This window comes from Scyliorhinus torazame, chromosome 13, assembly GCF_047496885.1.
Source record: "Scyliorhinus torazame isolate Kashiwa2021f chromosome 13, sScyTor2.1, whole genome shotgun sequence".
In the NCBI taxonomy this organism is placed as follows: domain Eukaryota; kingdom Metazoa; phylum Chordata; class Chondrichthyes; order Carcharhiniformes; family Scyliorhinidae; genus Scyliorhinus; species Scyliorhinus torazame.
In genome coordinates this window covers 192,686,167-192,704,489 of record NC_092719.1, presented here as the reverse complement: position 1 = coordinate 192,704,489, position 18,323 = coordinate 192,686,167, and the positions used below count along the sequence as shown (strand labels likewise).

At 45.7% G+C, this 18,323-nt stretch overlaps 2 protein-coding genes and 1 non-coding gene across 6 annotated transcripts in view; 1 reads left to right on the top strand and 2 right to left on the bottom strand.

Annotated features, from left to right (window-relative positions):
- Positions 1–18,323, bottom strand: part of cenpp (centromere protein P) — a 452,755-nt gene that overhangs the window by 289,038 nt on the left and 145,394 nt on the right. The window lies entirely within an intron of this gene.
- Positions 1–18,323, top strand: part of ogna (osteoglycin, paralog a) — a 35,671-nt gene that overhangs the window by 15,435 nt on the left and 1,913 nt on the right. The window contains exons 2-4 of the mRNA XM_072472647.1: positions 2,161–2,257; positions 3,220–3,378; positions 10,091–10,293. Coding sequence (XP_072328748.1) covers positions 2,161–2,257; positions 3,220–3,378; positions 10,091–10,293 — 459 coding nt within the window. The remainder of the gene's footprint in view (positions 1–2,160; positions 2,258–3,219; positions 3,379–10,090; positions 10,294–18,323) is intronic.
- Positions 12,689–12,760, bottom strand: trnag-ucc (transfer RNA glycine (anticodon UCC)). The gene has a single exon. It is a non-coding gene; the product is annotated as a tRNA-Gly (tRNA).

The window sequence follows — 18,323 nt, the reverse complement described above, 5'->3', positions numbered from 1 at the left end:
CCATAATCAGTTGGTGGGAGTCGAGGTCGGGGATCTCTGGCATAGTCATTTTAATGAACTCAGCATCGTCCCAGTTAGGGGCGCATATGTTGACTAATGCCACCTTCTAGAACCCCGCTAACCATGATGTATCTTCTCCCAGGGTCAGTCACCATGTTCGCCGCTGTAAAGGCTACCTTTTTGTTCACAGTATGACCACCCCCCTCGCCCTCATGTCGAAGCATGCCTGGTATGCCTGTCCCACCTAGCCTTTCCTTACCCTCAGTTGGTTCTTCTCTCTTAGGTGGGTTTCTTGAAGAAAGACTACCGTCGGCCCTCAGGCTTTTTAGATGGGCGAAGACTCTAGATATTTTCACTGGTCCGTTCAGTACCCTCATGTTCCAGGTGACTATCGGGGTCACCACCATCTTCCATTTCCCAACCATCTCTACGTGTTACCTGTGTGATCAGCATTCTACCCTCCCCTTCTATCTCGCCCCCCCCCCACTCTGAACCCCTCTGCCCATGTGTTCTCCTCCCTTCCTTTCCCCTCTCCTCCACCTCCCCTCCTCCCTTTACTGCCCCCCACCTTACCTTGCCCCGCGTGTCCCCCCCCACCCCCCACAACCGCCCCTCGCCACCAGGCGCTCCCTCACTCTCAGGAGATCTGCTGCTGCCTTTCCCCCCTTTTTACGTCCGGAAACCAGCTTGTCCGCTAATGTGGTGGCTCACTCCTAGAAAACTGAGCCCTTTGGTCCCAACCAGTATGAGTCTGCGCCCCCCACCCGGCACCTTAGCCTAGATGAACCGGTGGGCATAGCTCGCCAAGTACAGTTACCCCTTCCCCCCTAGTTCGTGTAAATGAGTATATTTGTGTCTTGCCACATTATTTCCTCCCGAGTCCGTTCTTCTGCACAAATTTATTCACTTCCTCCAACGTATTAAAATAATGGTCCCTGACGTTGTGCGTGATCCATATTCTTGCCAAGTATAACATGCCGAATCGCACCTTGTTTTTAAAATGTGTAGCTTTAGCCCTGTTAAATTCCGCACTTGGCCAGGTCGGCATCAATGTCCTCGTAAATGCGGATAGTGTGTCCTTCCCACTTAAATGACCGCGTATCTTTTGCCCACCTCAGGATCAATTCTTTGTCCTGGTATTTGTGGAACTTTGCGATTATTATCCTTGATGTTTTCCCTGACTTTGGTTTCTGGTGGCTCAGCCTGTGGGCTTGGTCAATTTCTGGGGGCTTGGCAAAGCCCTCTTCTTCGACTAATTGTCCGAGCATCTTCGAGATGAATTCTGGTGGGCTCCTACCCTCTGCGCCCTCTGGTAGGTTCCGTCGCCGGGACCTGTTCTCTTGGTCATCCACCTTCCCTTTTAGCATCGTCTGGGTTGCCACCGACCTTGTAACCTCCGCCTCGAGTGAGGTGATCCGCTCATCCTGGTCCATGGACGTTTTTTCCAGGTCTCGAGCTGTCGCTTCTTGGTCTTCCAGTCTCCGCTCCACTCTGTCCATCGCTGCCTTTATGGGCACCAGCACGGCTTCTATTGCCGACTTCATTGCCGCATGAGATCCTCTTTTGCCGCTTTTCTGTGCCTTTGGCACAGTTTTTCCTTCGACAACTTGGTCGGCATTGGCGACTCTGCTGGGTCAACCTTATTTAGGCCTGCATCGCCACACGGGTTGCCCTATTCTGGGGTTGGGGGTCTTTCTCTCCTTGCTTTTACTGGCCTTGCGGGCTGGCTGCTGGCTCGCCGGCATCTCAATCAGTTGGTTCACTTTCACGGGTTTTTGGTGCCCGTTTGATGGGTTAAAAAGGTCCAACAAAAGTTTCCAGGAGAGTGTCACCTTTTGTGCAACTGCTCAGCTCATGGCTGTCATCGAAGTCGACAGAAAGCAATTACATGATAAGTTAGCTAATAGAAAGAAAATGAGACAATTACGGAGAATAATTGTGGCATCATTGGATGGCAGGACTGAGTTCATAATCTCTGCAACAGTGCTATGGAAAACCATTAATAAAATGTGAAGTGTACCCACAGTGTCGTGAGGAAGGAATTTATTGTGGTGCTTAAGGTGTAATCTGCATGGTTTGTTATTAGTGTACGTGTATGTAAGGGAAAAACAAAATAAAAAATTTGATCAAAAATAAATTAATGTAATTTTTTGTTAAAAGCTAGCAGAAAGGACCATCCCCATGTTTGCTGATGCAGCCACAAATCACGATATTGGGTTCCCAACACCAGAACCTGAATCAGAGGATCCACCTATGGGTTAGTACTAACTCATTTTCTTTCCCATTACTCTATGTACAGTTCTTTCATTTACATGGTGCAACTTTACTGCTTCCTACAAAATGTAATGGCAGGAAATTAGATGACACAGCTTAAACTCCAAATTAATGCAATGGGAAATAAAGAACTTAAAATACATTTCCTCACATTCCAAAAACAACTCGCGTTACAATATGGTAGTATAGATGTTTGAATAAACATTTCTGGTGAAAAACATTGCTAACTGCACAACTTGCATTGTTCAATTCTGCTTGCATGAGTGCAAAACTTTTTTAAAAATGGTTGATTAGGCTGAAATTACGTTTATAATTGGGGTTTTTTAAATCTAATTTCTTCAATTGTCTCAACAGCTTAGTGCACAGTTTGAACTAATTTTTCATGTACATTTTGGATTTGGTCCAGATTTGTTTTCTACTAATTAAATCCTTTTTAATCAATCTCAAAGACAAAATAAAATACAAACATTTTTTCTTTTAACAAACTCTGAAATCAAAGGGAATCCAGAAACAAGATACATATTCCATATGGGAACCAAATTCAAACCATAGCTAATGTTTTGGAAAATGCTATTTTCTTTTAGTATACCAACAATGATTAAAAAAAACGTAATTCACCCAATATCAATCTTCCAGATTGGTTTGCTCAATTTAAAAATGTATGCATTCCAAAGATTATGGCATTGAAAGGGTTGTTAAAATGTGGGGTAATTAATAGCTTGCTGACAGTTAATAGCTGTAGCAATCTTTATTACATTCTTTGATTCTCCACAGACCTCAGGAAGTGACTGTGGATCAGGTCAAAGTATCCATCAGCACACACATCAAAAAAAATCTGGACGTAGACACAGACTTCATAGATAATGTGCCAAAGAGGCTATTTATATTATTAATAATGCATTCAGGTGATCAAAATTCTACTGATGTAAATATTTTCTATTTCAGACATGCCAACTTGTCTTTTGTGTGTTTGTCTAACTGGTTCTGTGTATTGTGATGAGACCAACACTGAAGCAATTCCAATGTTGCCTAAAGAGACATCACACCTTTATGCGCGATTCAACCTGATTAAAAAGGTCACTGTAAAAGATTTTGCTGACTTCCGTGAGTACATTGTTATTTTCTGTAACTGGATTTTTAAAAATGTATTTTAATCCAAACATATTCAAATGTACAAAAACATAAATAAATCAAAGAACATTCTCCACACCTCACAGTTCAGTTTATGCACGTTTTCTCCCCTTTTCACCCACTCCTTTCCCTCCACGACGAACAGGTCCTCAAACATGGTCATGAACAGTCCCCACCATGTCTCAAAGCCCTCCGCTGATCCCCTCAATTCAAACTTAATCTTTTCTAGCCAGAGAAAGTCGTACAGGTTCTCGAACCAGACACCACTCCGGGTGGCGTTGTCAACCGCTATTCCAACAGACTCCTTCGCCTGGCACCTAGAGAGGCGAAGACCACAACGTCGGCCTCCCTTCCCTCCATCAGCTCCGGCATTTCTGATACCCCAGAAATCGCCACCATAGGTCCGGCCCGGCCTAGACCCCCACAATCTTCAATAACATCCCAAACATCCCGTCCCAGTATCTCTCCAACTTCTCAGAGCACTGGAACATATGTGCATGATTTGCTGGTAGTCACTCACACTCGTCTGCCACCCCCTGGAAGAATCCGCACATCCTCGCCAGAGTCATATGCACCCGATACACCACTTTAAACTGAATCAAACCCATCCTCGCACACAAGGAGTTTGAATGCACTATGCATCGCCTCACTCCACACTCTCCATCCTATCTCCTCCCCCCAAATCCTCCTCCCATTTCTCCTTACTCCTCACCACCTGTGCTCCCCCCTGCTCCTCGATCCACCCATATATATCCCCAATCCTATCCGCCCCTTCCACACCCGGGAACAGCAACCGCTCCAACATAGTATACTCCGGCAAACCCTCTTCATTCTTTCTGAGCAAAGTTCCTCACTTGCATATACCTGAATTTGCTTCCCTTCAGAAGGTCCACCCTTTCCCGCAGCTCTTCCAGACGTGCACGCCCCCCCCTCACTGAAACCCATGGTTCCCACACAGCGGTGTTAGCACCAATATCCCCATCATCTTAAAATGTCTCAACTGGTTCCACACTTTAATCGTGGACTGTACCACCGGGCTCTCTGTGTATCTCCTTGGTGCCAGCGGAATCGCCGCCGTCATTATGGTTCTCAGGCTGGACCCCCTACAGGATTCCTCCTCCATCTTTACCCCTCTCCTTCCCCCACCGCCTCACCATCTCTGCATTCGCCATCCTCTCATAGTGCAACAGATTTGGTAACCAAAACCCCCCTTTCTGCCTCTTCCTCGGTAGCAGGGCCCTCTTCACCAGAGGTACCTTCCCCGCCCATATAAACTCTGAAATCGCTGCATACAGTTTCCAGAAAAAGGCCTTTGGAATGAAGGTTGGGAGGGTCTGGAATACAAACAGGGGCCTTGGCAAAACGTTAATTTTACCACCTGGCCTGTCCCGGCCAGTGTCCGGTGTAACGTGTCCCATCTCCTAAAGTCCTCCGTAACCTCCTCCACCAACTTTGTTAGGTTCCATTTATGCATTGTCACTCGCTCCCCTGTCTCCTGAACTCCCAAATACCTAAACCTGTCCCTGGCAACCGTAAATTCCAACACCCCAAGATTGGCCCCCCGCCTTGCCACATTCACCAGAAACACCTCATTCTTTACGACATTCAGCTTACAGCCCAAGAAGGTCCTGAACCTCTCTAGTATGTCCATAATTCTCCCCATACTCTCCAACGTGTCCGATACAAACAGCAGCAGGTTGTCTGCGTCCAACAACACCTGGTGTTCCTTACTCCCTCTCACAATCCCCTCCCACTCTACTGTCCCCTCAAGGGGCATCACCAAGGGCTCTATCGCCAACGCGAACAGCAGCTGCGACAGCGGGCACACCTGCCTTGTTCCCCTATGCAACTTGATGCTCCTTGTTTGTTCGTACACTCGCCACTGGGGCCATGTACAGCAGACGCACCCACGTCACAAACGTTGGCCCCCAAAACCTCAAACAGGTACCGCAACTCCATCTAGTCAAAAGCCTTCTCCGTGTCCATAGAGACCACTACCTCCGGTATTCGTCCCTAAAGTTATTGGAAGCCCTTCACGAAAACTGTTTGGTCCTCTGCGACCACACATGTAATGCTGTAATTGCATAGTAAAGATATCAACGCCAGAGAAGATAATTTAACTATTCAAGACATTTTGCAACGTGGACAAAATGGAAAACATATTTGTTTAGTTCTGTAATAATTTACCATTGTTGACACACATAATCAGTTATGTAAAATAATAAGAATGGGATACTATGAGACCAAAATTTGGAGGTATTTCACTGATTAGTAATGAGCTCTTAAGGTGGCTCTTGGATTCCTGTGACATAAAGGCTACATTAGAAACCTGAAATTAAATAAGAAAGTAGAAAATGAACTTGATTTTGTTGTCCTGAGGTTATGGCTTTATCTGAGATCATGGAATATTGTAACGCTCAAGGGAAATTCACTTAAATTTTTTCCACTGATTTCCATACTGCTTTTGGTCTGGTGCCTCAAAAAAAGCAGGAAGTTGTTTTAATACATGACAGAATTTTGGACATAATTCAGGAATAACACAGGAATAGTTGGAGCAACTCAGTAAACCAATATTCTTTAGAGTGGTGGGGTAAGGATCTTCATAGTTACCTGCCTGATTCAATGGGTGGAATTGTTCCATTTTTGAACAGTGAAATAGCGGGCGGGGAAAACGGTGCTGGTTCCTCAGCCGTATTGTTAGGGAGATAGTTGGAGAAATTTGAAGGGTCGGGTCCCACAAAGTAATGTTGGCGAGAACTCTGTTTGTGGAGAATGTTCTTTGAGTTATTTAGTTTTTTGAGTGCCCTTTTTAATGGCCGTCCTGATACAAAAAAGTAAAATCTGAACACCACCGCCCCCCCCCTGAAATACCTGCTCCCAAACACTTCCTGCCCCCCAATGCAACACCCCCTCACTGCTCCCTGGCACTGTCAGGGGGAGTGCTCAGGCATGACCTTCTCTCTTCCGAGGGCTGCGCTCATCTGAGCCACGTTCTGACTGCCAGGTACACGCCATAGGAGACCTGTTATGATACATGTTGGTGTGAAGATTGTGTATTGGGGCGGGGGGGGGGGAGAAATATCAGGCGTAGATACCCCATAATTCGATTTAAATTAATTGTAATAGTGGTCTTGACGTTGAACATTGGGACTCCAGTTATGTCACTGGCAGGGTAATTGCGTCACATCTTTACATTAGCTTGAAATTTTATTTGGGCCACTGGTAGGATTTTCTGCTCCCATCGCCAATCCTGCCCAATGGAGAGGGGAACTGAAAATCCACCACCCCCGCCCACGTCTTAATTAATGATATATCAGATAGCTTATATGCGATAATCGTAGTGTCTTTACTCGCCACTTTTAATATAATTGCAGCACTATCTTTCACAGGTATTGCCAATATTGGTTTGAATAATAAAAAAAGTATGGCAAGGAGGATTGTAGCTGGTGTTACAGCTTTGCACAGTTTAAGAGAGGATCTTATGAGTGACTGATTGAAAATTACAAAGGATGACTGTCCCTAAAGTTCACTCCCACCAGTTTCTGAGATCGTGGGAGTTGCCAACTACACAGAGACTTTTGGAATCACATTGAGGCAGGAGCAAAGTCTTTCTCAATCTTCGTCATCAGCAGCAAAGCTCCAATGCGTGTTGCTGCTTAAGCCGTGTACTAACAATTTTCTTTCATAGTTGAGAACCAACTATGGTGGTCGCCAGCCTTCCCATGGTGACTTTGAGGTCCTCGCACGTTGGAGCCACAAAATCAGACAGGACACAAATGGACTCCTCCATTGTTTGCTCTCGTCTGCGGAGTGACTGCCAAATTTCTGCCTCATGTTCATCTGCCTGCTGTTGCACCTCCAGCATTGAGCTGGCAACTGCTTCCAGAGGCTCATCATCTGACTGGTCACAGCAGATGCCTTGCACAGCTCTCAGAGTCCCTGTTTCCGACTGCGGGGATGGGGGGGGGGGGGGGGGGGGAAGGACATGTCAATGAGGTGTTCTTGAGAAAGTCACCTTGAGTCTAATCTCGCACTATGCCCCACCGAGATGTGTGTCTTTGCACTGGTGGAGAGTGTGGATGGCACTGTTACAGATCACAGTGAGCCTCTTCCTCCTCAGATGTGGTCTAGGGGCTCGGACTTCTGCTCAGCTGTCTGGAGGGTTCAATTTGCTGGTGCACATGAAATAAAGAAGAATTTTAGTTGATGAACATAAGCTATATATAAGACTACACGTGACTCAGGGGGATTGACAGAATTTGACGAAGTGATGCAGCTGTGATCTGTATTATGTTGCTGGGAGAGGCCAGTTTCCTTTTCCCCACAGGAGCGACCGCTCCCCTGCAAGGTCAGCTGCATCATCCTCAAATGCTGTGAGGGAAATGATCTCTGCTGTCCTCCCCTGGTCTGGCTCTTTTCCCTTTGTTGGGTGCCAGATTGGTCTGTATGAGGATGAAAGAAAGGCATATGATCAGAGGGGATGAAGAAGTGGTTGGGTGAAACGCATGTCCCGTGTGTGTGGTGAGCGCTCCCCAGAAAGGCCAGGGCTGGAGTGTGAGCAACAGAAGGATTGCAATGTAAAATTGCCTGTGAGAGAATGAATGTTGATATGGGTTCCCCCCTAATTGATAGGTGAGATCCGTGAAAAAGGTAGCCATTTGATTACATAATGCTACGATAAGAGTTTGATTCTGGAGGGAGTTGAGAGATGACTTGTCCAGCCTGAGCGATGAAATCATTCATCCTCTTCCTGCACTGGATGGTGCTTCAGGCATGTTTGCCAGCCAAGCCAACCACCTGGATGGCAGCCTCCCAGGACAGAGACGTGAGGTTGCTGTGCTTCCTCAACCCATCCCTGGGGTATAAGATGTTATTGTGTGCTTGGGCTCGTCGGATTAAGGCTTTGAAACTCTGGTGGCTGAAACAGGGTGCAGATTTCTCATAGAATCATAGAATCCCTACAGTGGAGAAGGAGTCATTTGGCCTTGAGTCGGCACCGGCCCCCGAAAGAGCACCTCACCCAGGCTCACCCATCTTCGCAACCCCACCCAACCCGCATATTTTTGGACACTAAGGGCAAATTTACCATGGCCACTACATCTAGCCTGCAAATCTTTTGGGCTGCTCACCTTTTCTTTCTGGCTCAATGCCATCTTTTTAAAAATAAATTTAGAGTACCCAATTCATTTTTTCCAATTAAGGGGCAATTTAACGTGGCCAATCCACCTAGCCTGCACATCTTTGGGTTGTGGGAGAGAAACCCACGCAAACACGGGGAGAATGTGCAAACTCCACACGGACAGTGACCCAGAGCCGGGATCAAACCTGGGACCTCGGCACTGTGAGGCAGCAGGGCTAACCCACTGCGCCACCGTGTTGCCCTCAATGCCATCTTTAAAGGTCTTGTGAAGACAGATGGGCTGGAGAGAATACAATGTAGGTGTTGGACTGCATCTCAATATGGTGTTGGGGCCTTCAAATCTGCCAGCTGACAGACAAATCAGCTCCTGGCCCACCAGATGGTGGTTCAGCCCGATACTCACCTGTGCATAATTAATTAGGTGTGGAATAGGTTCGAGGCATTCCGGCCAGCAGGAAGAGCGCCGCTTGAACTGCCACCACTGTTTTCGTCTAATAAATGGACATTTACGCAGTCGGAACAAGGTGCTTACTGCTCAGCTCCAGACAATGCCCTAGTGGGTTAGGTGATCCTGGCTGCCCAAACTGGGTATGTATTCTCTGTGATGGTAACACTGTGTGGTTCTAACAAGTTAAACTCAAGCAGGATCCCTAAAAACACTTTAGGAGTTTCTGAGCCCTGGTTGTTACCAATCTGTGCAAAGCTCTCTGGACTGAAGTAAATAAAATGCGTCCATACAGCCTGAATGTGTATTCTCCATATCAACAGAAATTGTACCTGTGTTCATTTCTTAGAAGCTCAGAAAAAGAAAGGGGTTCTGCAAAAGAGAAAGAGACCAAAGTATGATGATGGTGTGTTACAGTTCCCTCAGTGTCCCAAGTAGCTGCGACAACATGCACTTTTACATGCATGCTGTAGTCTGGAGTTATGAATAGTGATGGCAGACATTCCACCATTCTTTTCCTTATGTGGCTGACTAATAATAATCATTGTTATAAGTGTTACAAGTAGGCTTACATAAACACTGCAATGAAGTTACTGTGAAAATCCCCTAGTCGCCACACTCCGGCGCCTGTTGGGGTACACGGAGGGAGAATTCGGAATGCCTAGTTCACCTAACAAGCACGTCTTTTGGGACTTGTGGGAGGAAACCGGAGCACCCGGAGGAAACCCACGGGGAGAACGTGCAGACTCCGCACAGTGACCCGAGCCGGGAATCGAACCCGGGTCCCTGGAGCTGTGAAGGAACAATGATAACTAGTGTGCTACCGTGCCGCCCGAGGATCTTTCCCAGTCTTTTCACCTTCATTGACGTGTACTGGAAGGATTTGCAGGATGTTTGGTTGAGTTATGAATGCATCTTCCTTGGCCAGTGAAATCCTGGAGTGGGACTTGAAACTGGTGCTTTTGCTTCAGAGACAAGGATGCTCCTCATTGTGCCTTATATTGTGAAGAAGTTTAGTTTTGAGGAAAATATTCATAATGAGTAAATAGTAAAAGTGGTAAATAAATCATGTTACTGTCTTTGTTCAATCCTAAATAAAGCAACTCTGAGGAGGATCGATCTGACTGGAAATCTGATTACTGAAATAGAAGATAAAGCCTTCTCACAGCTTCCAAATCTGGAGCACCTGTTTCTTTCTGAAAACAAATTGGTCCGACTGCCTGCCTTACCTCCAAAACTCAGAACGCTTGCTGTACAACACAACCGTATTAAAAGCAATGGAATCAAACGCAATGCTTTTAAGGTAATCTTTTAATAACATGGCTATGGATCCAACTTAATTATAAGTATTTGAAGGTAATATCTTAGAGCCATTACAGCGCAGGAGGTGGCCATTTGGTCCATCAAGTCCATGCTAGCTCTCAGCTGGTGTGCGCCCGGTAAAGATTAGTCTTTTTTCATTCTGGAATTGTAGTTCCGATAGGCCAAAATAGCTGAAGTCAAGATGTCTGGATTATTTCAGAATTCCCTCAAAGAGATGAATGTTCAGCAGGTATGAGGTTAGGTACTTGTGCTTTCGATATCAAGAGGTCACATTTCTTTATAGATGAAATTGAAGTTTTGGAATCAAGGTGGGAGGCTTTCAAAACTCCTTACAGCCTCCCAGTTTTTGCCTGTAAAAGGCAAAGATGATACAGCCTTTTGCAACTTCTCAACTCTATCCAAATGGATTCTGTCCTTGTCCCCTTAAGGACATCCTCGCTTTCCAAAATTACAACATCTTCCCTAATAGATACTGCCATCCCACTCTCTTTTATCTTTTCTCAACATTTTGCATTCATGATTATTAAGTTCCTTCTCTCATACTATTCTTCTCTGGTACTCTCACTTCTTTATGCACCTCATTCCTTCTTGGTACTTCTATATGCTGGTGCTCACCTCCTGCCAATTTAGAATAAACCCTCTCCAACCCACATTTCTGAACCTCTCCACGTGACATTGGTCCCAGTCGTGATGAAATGCAACCTATCCCTTTTGAATAGGTGTCTTCTGCCCCACATCTGGTCCTCATGCCACAAGAATCTGAAGCCCTTCTTGTGCACCATACTTCAAGCCATGCACTGATTCTTCCTATTTCTATTCTTAGTAGCACTTGATACAGAGAGTAGTTCAAAGATTTCTACCCACAAGATCCTCCTTTTTAACTTCCTCCCTAGCTACTGTAGACCTCAATACTTTCCCTCTCTCTGTTGTTCATACCAATCCGTACCACAACTTTCCCCCGCAGAATATCTTGTACCCTCTCCATGATATCTTTCTACCCTGGTACGAGGGAAGTGACACACCATGTGGAACTCATGATAAAGGTTGCAGAAAAGCTTGACTGACTCATAATTATTAAATCTCCTATAACAACTGCATTTCTACTCTTTGATGTTCCCTCCTGTGAAGTCTCTTGTGCATTGATTACATGGTCTGGACTGCATCAAGGTGTCATCACTCCCAACAGTCTCCACTCACGAGTGCCGTTTTGAGAGTGGCACATCCCCGAAGACTCCCCGATGTGACTTCAACTGCTCCTCAGGCTCGGAAGTCTCGAGTTCAAGAAGCTGGAGATACTTGCTACACACATGGTTCCCTAGATAAATGAAGTGACCTGAAGTTCCCAGAAGCACAGGAATTGCGGGCAATGGGTCTTAGCTGCCCATCCAAGATATAAACATCTCTATTCCTTCCTTTAAAATCTAGTTAGTACCTTATTCTAAAAATCAATTTAATTTAAAGGCTCTTGAACTGCTCTGTACTTTGATTAACTGACTTATTCTTGCATTTACCCCAGTTGAAATTCTTAATTTCCCATCTTCTAATTTGGACAAATCCCCTCATTTAGCAAGAAAAAGTTACATATGCTTGATCAGGAAAGATCAACAGCGTACAAATCATACCACCAAATTTCTGGTTATAACAATGAAGATATAAATTTTGCACACCTTTAACAATAAACTGCTAACACAACCATTAATTTATATTGCAGAAAACAGGATGCCACCTTTCACTGTCAGTTTGTTGATGAACTAATCAAAATTTCCAAAGTATCAGAAATGTTGAAAATAAGGTATTAAAATGAAATTTTCCAAAAAAAAAGATCATCCTCAATAGCAAGATTAAGCTTATGCAACTGAAACGTATGTGTCTTTTAATGCCTTAAAGTTTTTGCTTGCGACGTTTTAGCCTCTCCCAAAGATTTGGGCTTGAATCTTTGCTCCATAAATTACTCCATGAATTGAAGGTGGTTCCTACAGTCCAGCAAGAAAGCTAAAGATTAAAGTTCAAAAGCTTTTTTCAAGAACATTGAGTGTTTTTAAAAGAACAAAAATCAGAGGATCTGTATGAGAGAGAAAATCTGAGCAAGGAAGGGGGAAGTAAAAAATTACAAACATTTACACACCTGTTGTGGCTTCACTGTGTTTGAATATTACCTTATAACATGATAATCTTATATCTGTGAGTACTTCACATCGGCATTTTGTGTTACAAATTCTTACATTCCCGATAATGGAAAGTGCCTTTTTTAAGTGTGCCACACTATAATTGCAACACCGCCTTGGTCAAATTATTCCCAACCTGAAATCCCAAATCATCTGAAGATCACACATTGTTGCAATGCCACTTTTACAACATCATGGCATCATTTTTATTGCAATGGCCGGGAATCGAACCCGGGTCAACTGCTTGGAAGGCAGCTATGCTCACCACTGTGCCACCATCACTCACTGACAACATCATGGCATCATAACTAGTACAGACCCCATCACAGTGAATGTCTGCAATTTGCTCACTATAAGTGTTGACGGTGGATTATCTTTCGAGAGAGAATGGGAACAGAGTTGAAAACAAACAGCAATTCAATCCGCACAATTATTGTCAACTGAATTTAAAGTGGAAAGGGATCAATAGATGGTTTATGGGAGGGATTTTACTTCAGAACAAGTTGATGAGCGAGATAGTCAGATCAAAACAAATATGGACACAGAATGATCCATGGAGGAGTTTAAATCCAAATACGACAACAAAATGTGAAAAACGTATTTAAATGCCCAGAATAGCGAGCCGGTTTGGAGTGGATTCATGTTATGAGACATTTCTTTATAATTGGCTCCGAGGGTACTGGCGTGTGATTGACATTATTTGTCCAATACATGCAGCTGCCTGTGATAATAGTGAACTGTATCGACATCTATAATACAGTAAAGTCCTGCTTTTCGTGTATTCCTTGTTCGTGCATTTGCTTACCCGAGCTTTATATCTAATGAAGGAGCTGTGCTCCGAAAGCTAGTGATTCCAAACAAACATGTTGGACTTTAACCTGATGTTGTAAGACGTCTTACTGTGCCCACCCCAGTCCAACACCGACATCTCCACATCAATATACCTTTTACACCACATCGCCTATCAGGTGAGCAATGTTCGCTTAACTGCACTTTCTTTCCCCTCTCTCCTATTATCTCGATAATAATAATAGGAGACAGAAGTCATGATGGTGCTGAGATATGGGGTGGGATTCTCCCCTACCCAGCGGGGCGGGGGGGTCCCGGCGTGATGGAGTGGCGGGAACCACTCTGGCGTCGGGCCGCCCCAAAGGTAATCTCCGCACCTTTAGGGGCCAAGCCCTCACCTTGAGGGGCTAGGCCCGCGCCGGAGTGGTTTCCGCTCCACCGGCTGGCGTGGAAGGCCTTTGGCACCACGCCTGACAGGGCCGAAAGGACTTCGCCGGCCTGCGTAAGTCAACGCATGCGCGGGAGCGTCAGCGGCTGCTGCGCCATCCCCGCGCATGCGTTGGGGAGGGGGTCTCTTCCGCCTCTGCCATGGTGAAGACCATGGTGAAGGCGGAAGAAAAAGAGTGCCCCCACAGCACAGGCCCGCCCGCGGATCGGTGGGCCCCGATCGCGGGCTAGGCCACTGTGGGGCACCTCCCGTGTTAGATCACCCCGCGCCCCCCCCAGGACCCCGCCCGCGCCACCTGCTCCCGCCGGTAAGGTAGGTGGTTTAATCCACGCCGGCGGGAGAGGGTTGACAGCGGCGGGACTTCGGCCCATCGTGGGCCGGAGAATCGCCGGGGGTGGGCCCGCGACCGGCGCGGCGCGATTCCTGCCTCCGCCAAATCTCTGGTGACGGAGAAATCGGGGCACGGCGGGGGGGGGGATTCACGCCAGCCCCCGGCGATTCTCCGACCCGGCCGGGGGGGGGGGGGGGGGGGTGGAGTATCGACCCTCAGTGTTGAAGTCAGCAGGTGTCAGAAGGGATATGATGTTGAAGTCTCTGGAAGTGAATTACTTACAATAGTCCTGGCCTTGGACATTTAGGGTGGGATTCTCCGACCCTCTGCGCCGGAATTGCGCACGGCGCGGGGGCGGAGAATAGGCGATCACGCCGATTCTTCACGGACCCACCAGTTGCGCGCGCGCAGTCGACGCAGCGCCGGTCGGGGGCCATTGGAAGAGGCCCTCACAGCGATTCTCCGCGGTCGACCGGCTGAGTTCCTGCCGGCGTGGTTCACATTTGGTACCACCTAGCGGGGAGCACTGACCTGCGGCCGCAGTGATGGTCCTGGTGGGGGTCAGGGGGAATCTGGCTCCGGGGGGGGGTTCCTCAGCGGTGGCCAGGCCCACGATCAGGGGCCACCGATTGGCGGGCCATCACGATCTGGGGGGGACCTACCTTACTCTGCGAGGGCCCGCTGTGTGGGTCTGCCATGGCAGGGGCGCCCGCGCCGAAGTGGGCTGCCGCGCAAATGAGCGGACCCGCTGTGCGCATGCGCAGACTCGCCATCTGGACAGCAGGGTCCCGCCGGCAGCCAGAGCTGCGGGACACACCCTGCTGGCCCCCTGGAAAATGGGAAATCACTCCGGACTTAGAGGAAAAATTCCGGAGTGATTCTTGCCCGTTTTCCAGCAGGCGTTGGGACTCAGTCCTCAAAAGGGAGAATCCCGCCCATAATTTTTTTAAAGCACCTTTCCGACAGGGCAGTGAGGCGGTGCCTGAAAAGGCTGCAGCTGAAGTGGAGCCCATGCGTAGAGATTAACCTGGAAATGGCCGAATTTCTTAGTCTAGCGCTGCAATATCGGCTCTGTTCAATGTTGAAATGTTCGCTGATTTTGTCTGCTAGTTTTGAGGGGATTCATTTTTTCTTACATGATAATTTTTTCTTTTAAATTTTCAATGCATGTCAACACTGCTCAGAGGCAGCTTTTCATATACAAGTACTGTACCACAATTTGCTGTTGAGCAGCAGCAAAACCCAATGTTGCTCTTGCATTGCTGGAACCTATCTAATCGACTTCCATTGAAAAGCAGATTCATCATTCACAATTTAACAATAATAATAACCTTTTATTGTCACAAGTATGAAGTTACTGTGAAAGGCCCCTAGTTGCCACATTCCAGCGCCTGTTCAGGTAAGCTGGTACGGGAATTGAACCCGCGCTGCTGGCCTTGTTCTGCATCACAAGCCAGCTATCTAGCCCATTGAGCTAAACCATTTTGCCATTTTGTGAGATTTTGAGGGAATGCAACCCCCACGTGCAGCTGGACTTTATGTTAAAATTTTACATCAAAGCTACTCCACTTCCTGTTGTCACAATTTTGTAATAATGGTGGAAGTCAAAATGTTAAATGCAGACTAGCAGGATAACACTTAAATGTGCCATCAATATACAAAGACTTGAAGGCACCAATATTACAATCAACATGGTCCTGAATACTGAGCATCAGAATAATTTCAGGAGCAATAGCAACACGTGCCCAATCATTTGTTCACCAATAATCCTGAAGATACAAATTCCATAATTTCATTCAGTTTGCCAATCGATCAGCAGGATAGGGTTCTCTACGTATTTCACTGCTGGCGTCTCCTGAGTATGGTGAATCATAAGACTTAATTCATGTGGCCAATCACAATGTGCCCACAATGCCACAATACATGAATTACAGGAGGTTTCTACTCAATAAACATTCAACAAGATTACCACCAGTACAGAATACAACAGGTATTTTCTTCCAGGAAGGCAGGCAAAAATTTCTAGTGCACTAGTGATTAAAAGAGGAAGGAAGACTGGAGACTTTGACTCCCACAAATAGTAAAGCATAGGCATAATAAAGTTTGTGTCAAAATAATCATGGCACATGTTATAAGATCCTTGATGCAACATTTCAAAAATGTGGTAAAATGAACAAGCGGTCGGAGGAAACAGGGATGGTGAGGTTGGGGCAAAGGGATTTACATTGAACACAAATCTTACAGGGTTACCACTTCCTCTGTTCAACTTCACTTTTTAAAAAGGAATCACTATAGAGCGAGAAAGGGTACGAAAGCATGCTGGCTGGTATGTTACTAGTAATCTAGAGACCCGGTATAACGATAGAGAGAGGTGTTCAAATCTCACCACAGCAGCTGGGAAATATAAATTCAATGAATGAAATCAATCTGGAATTTTAAAATAGTATCGATAATGGTGATGCTGATAAAAAAAGTTCCATCTGGTTCATTAGTATCCTTCAAGGGAATCTACTGTCCTTACACGGTCTGCGTGTTTTGGGACTCACATTAAAAAAGTAATGTGATTGACTATTAATTACTCTCTGAAATAGCTTAGCAAGCTGCTCTGTAGTATTTAATGTGGGCAAAAGCTGCCGGCCTTCCCAGCAACTCCATGTTCCGTGTATGATTTTTTTAAAAAAAATCATCAGTGTAAGAAGAATTGTTTTGTAGGTATTTTTAGCCTAGTTCCTCTTTCCTCCCACACACTTTGACCTACGAGAAAGAATACACAATTCTAATCTTGTGATTTCATTGCTTCAAGGTTGACAGTATGAGTTTTGACAGTCCCTTTTCCTGGCTCCCATTCTATAAATATACCATGGGACTCTCAATTGCTTTACAAAGATTCACTATTTGCAAGAATTTCTTGGAGGCTGGATGAATAATTTCTTCACCAGCCTGCAGGGATTTCAGCAGGGCACATTCAGTGCAATTTTGGCTGTCTGGTCCTGTGTACCTTCTACTGTCACCTGTGCAGTAGGGCCTGATGGCTTAAATATGATGTTACCAAGAAAACTGAACAACCAATTCCGAAAATTATAGATTGATACAAAAAGGTTCTCCTACTGAGCATCGAATTGTGCCACAGGTGGTCTGGTTCAAGCTTAAACCTACATATTATTTAGCTTTAATTATAGCAATGTTACCAAGAAAACTGAACAACCAATTCCGAAAATTATAGATTGATACAAAAAGGTTCTCCTACTGAGCATCGAATTGTGCCACAGGTGGTCTGGTTCAAGCTTAAACCTACATATTATTTAGCTTTAATTATAGCCAATAAGGAAAGGAGGCCAAGACAGCAGAAATCACATCATTTATTGGACATGCTCAAACTGCACCCAAGTCTTGAAGGTCTCTCCTGTTGATGCCACTGGCATTGCTATATAAACCATATCGATTGCATTTCTTTTAGCATCATCTCTGCTATTTCTCCCTCTACTACCGATGCATAGTAGCAGCAATGTGTCCCATCTACAAGATGCACTCATGCAGGAACACATGCATGCTCCTTAGGCAGTTAGGCAGCACCTTTCACGACAAGCACCATCTAAAAGAACAAAGGCAGCAGATGCATGATAGCATCACCACTTACAAGCTTCCCTCAAAGTCATTCAACATCCTGACTTGGAAATATACCACCTTAGCACACTGGGCTAAATAGCTGGCTTTTAAAGCAAACCAAGGCAGGCCAGCAGTGTGGGTTTAATTCCCGTACCAGCCAACCCGAACAGGCGCCGGAATGTGGCGACTAGGGGCTTTTCACAGTAACTTCATTTGAAGCCTACTTGTGACAATAAGCGATTTTCATTTCATTTCATTTCATTCCCTCAGTGTCGCTGGGTCAAAATCCTGGAACTTCCTCCCCAAAAGCATTGGTTCTCAGAGAGTAGGGACCCTATGGGATTTTTTAAATCACAGTAGGCTGTGAAAGCAAAACCACTGAATGTATTTAAGAAGACAGATTTCTAGACTCGAAAGGTATCAAAGGGTATGGGAAGTGTACTGGACTATGGCACACTATGAGATAGAAGATCAGCCATGATAATGTTGAATGGCAGAGCAGGCTCGAAGGGCCAAATGGGCTACTCTTATTTTCTATGTTTCTTAAGGGTCATTAGGATGGTCAATGAATGCTGGCCTAGACAGCGAAGTGCATATCCCATTAATACATTTTTTTAAATGTGTTCTTTCATAAATCAGGTTCTTTTCATACAGGTTCACAGAGTGCTTAA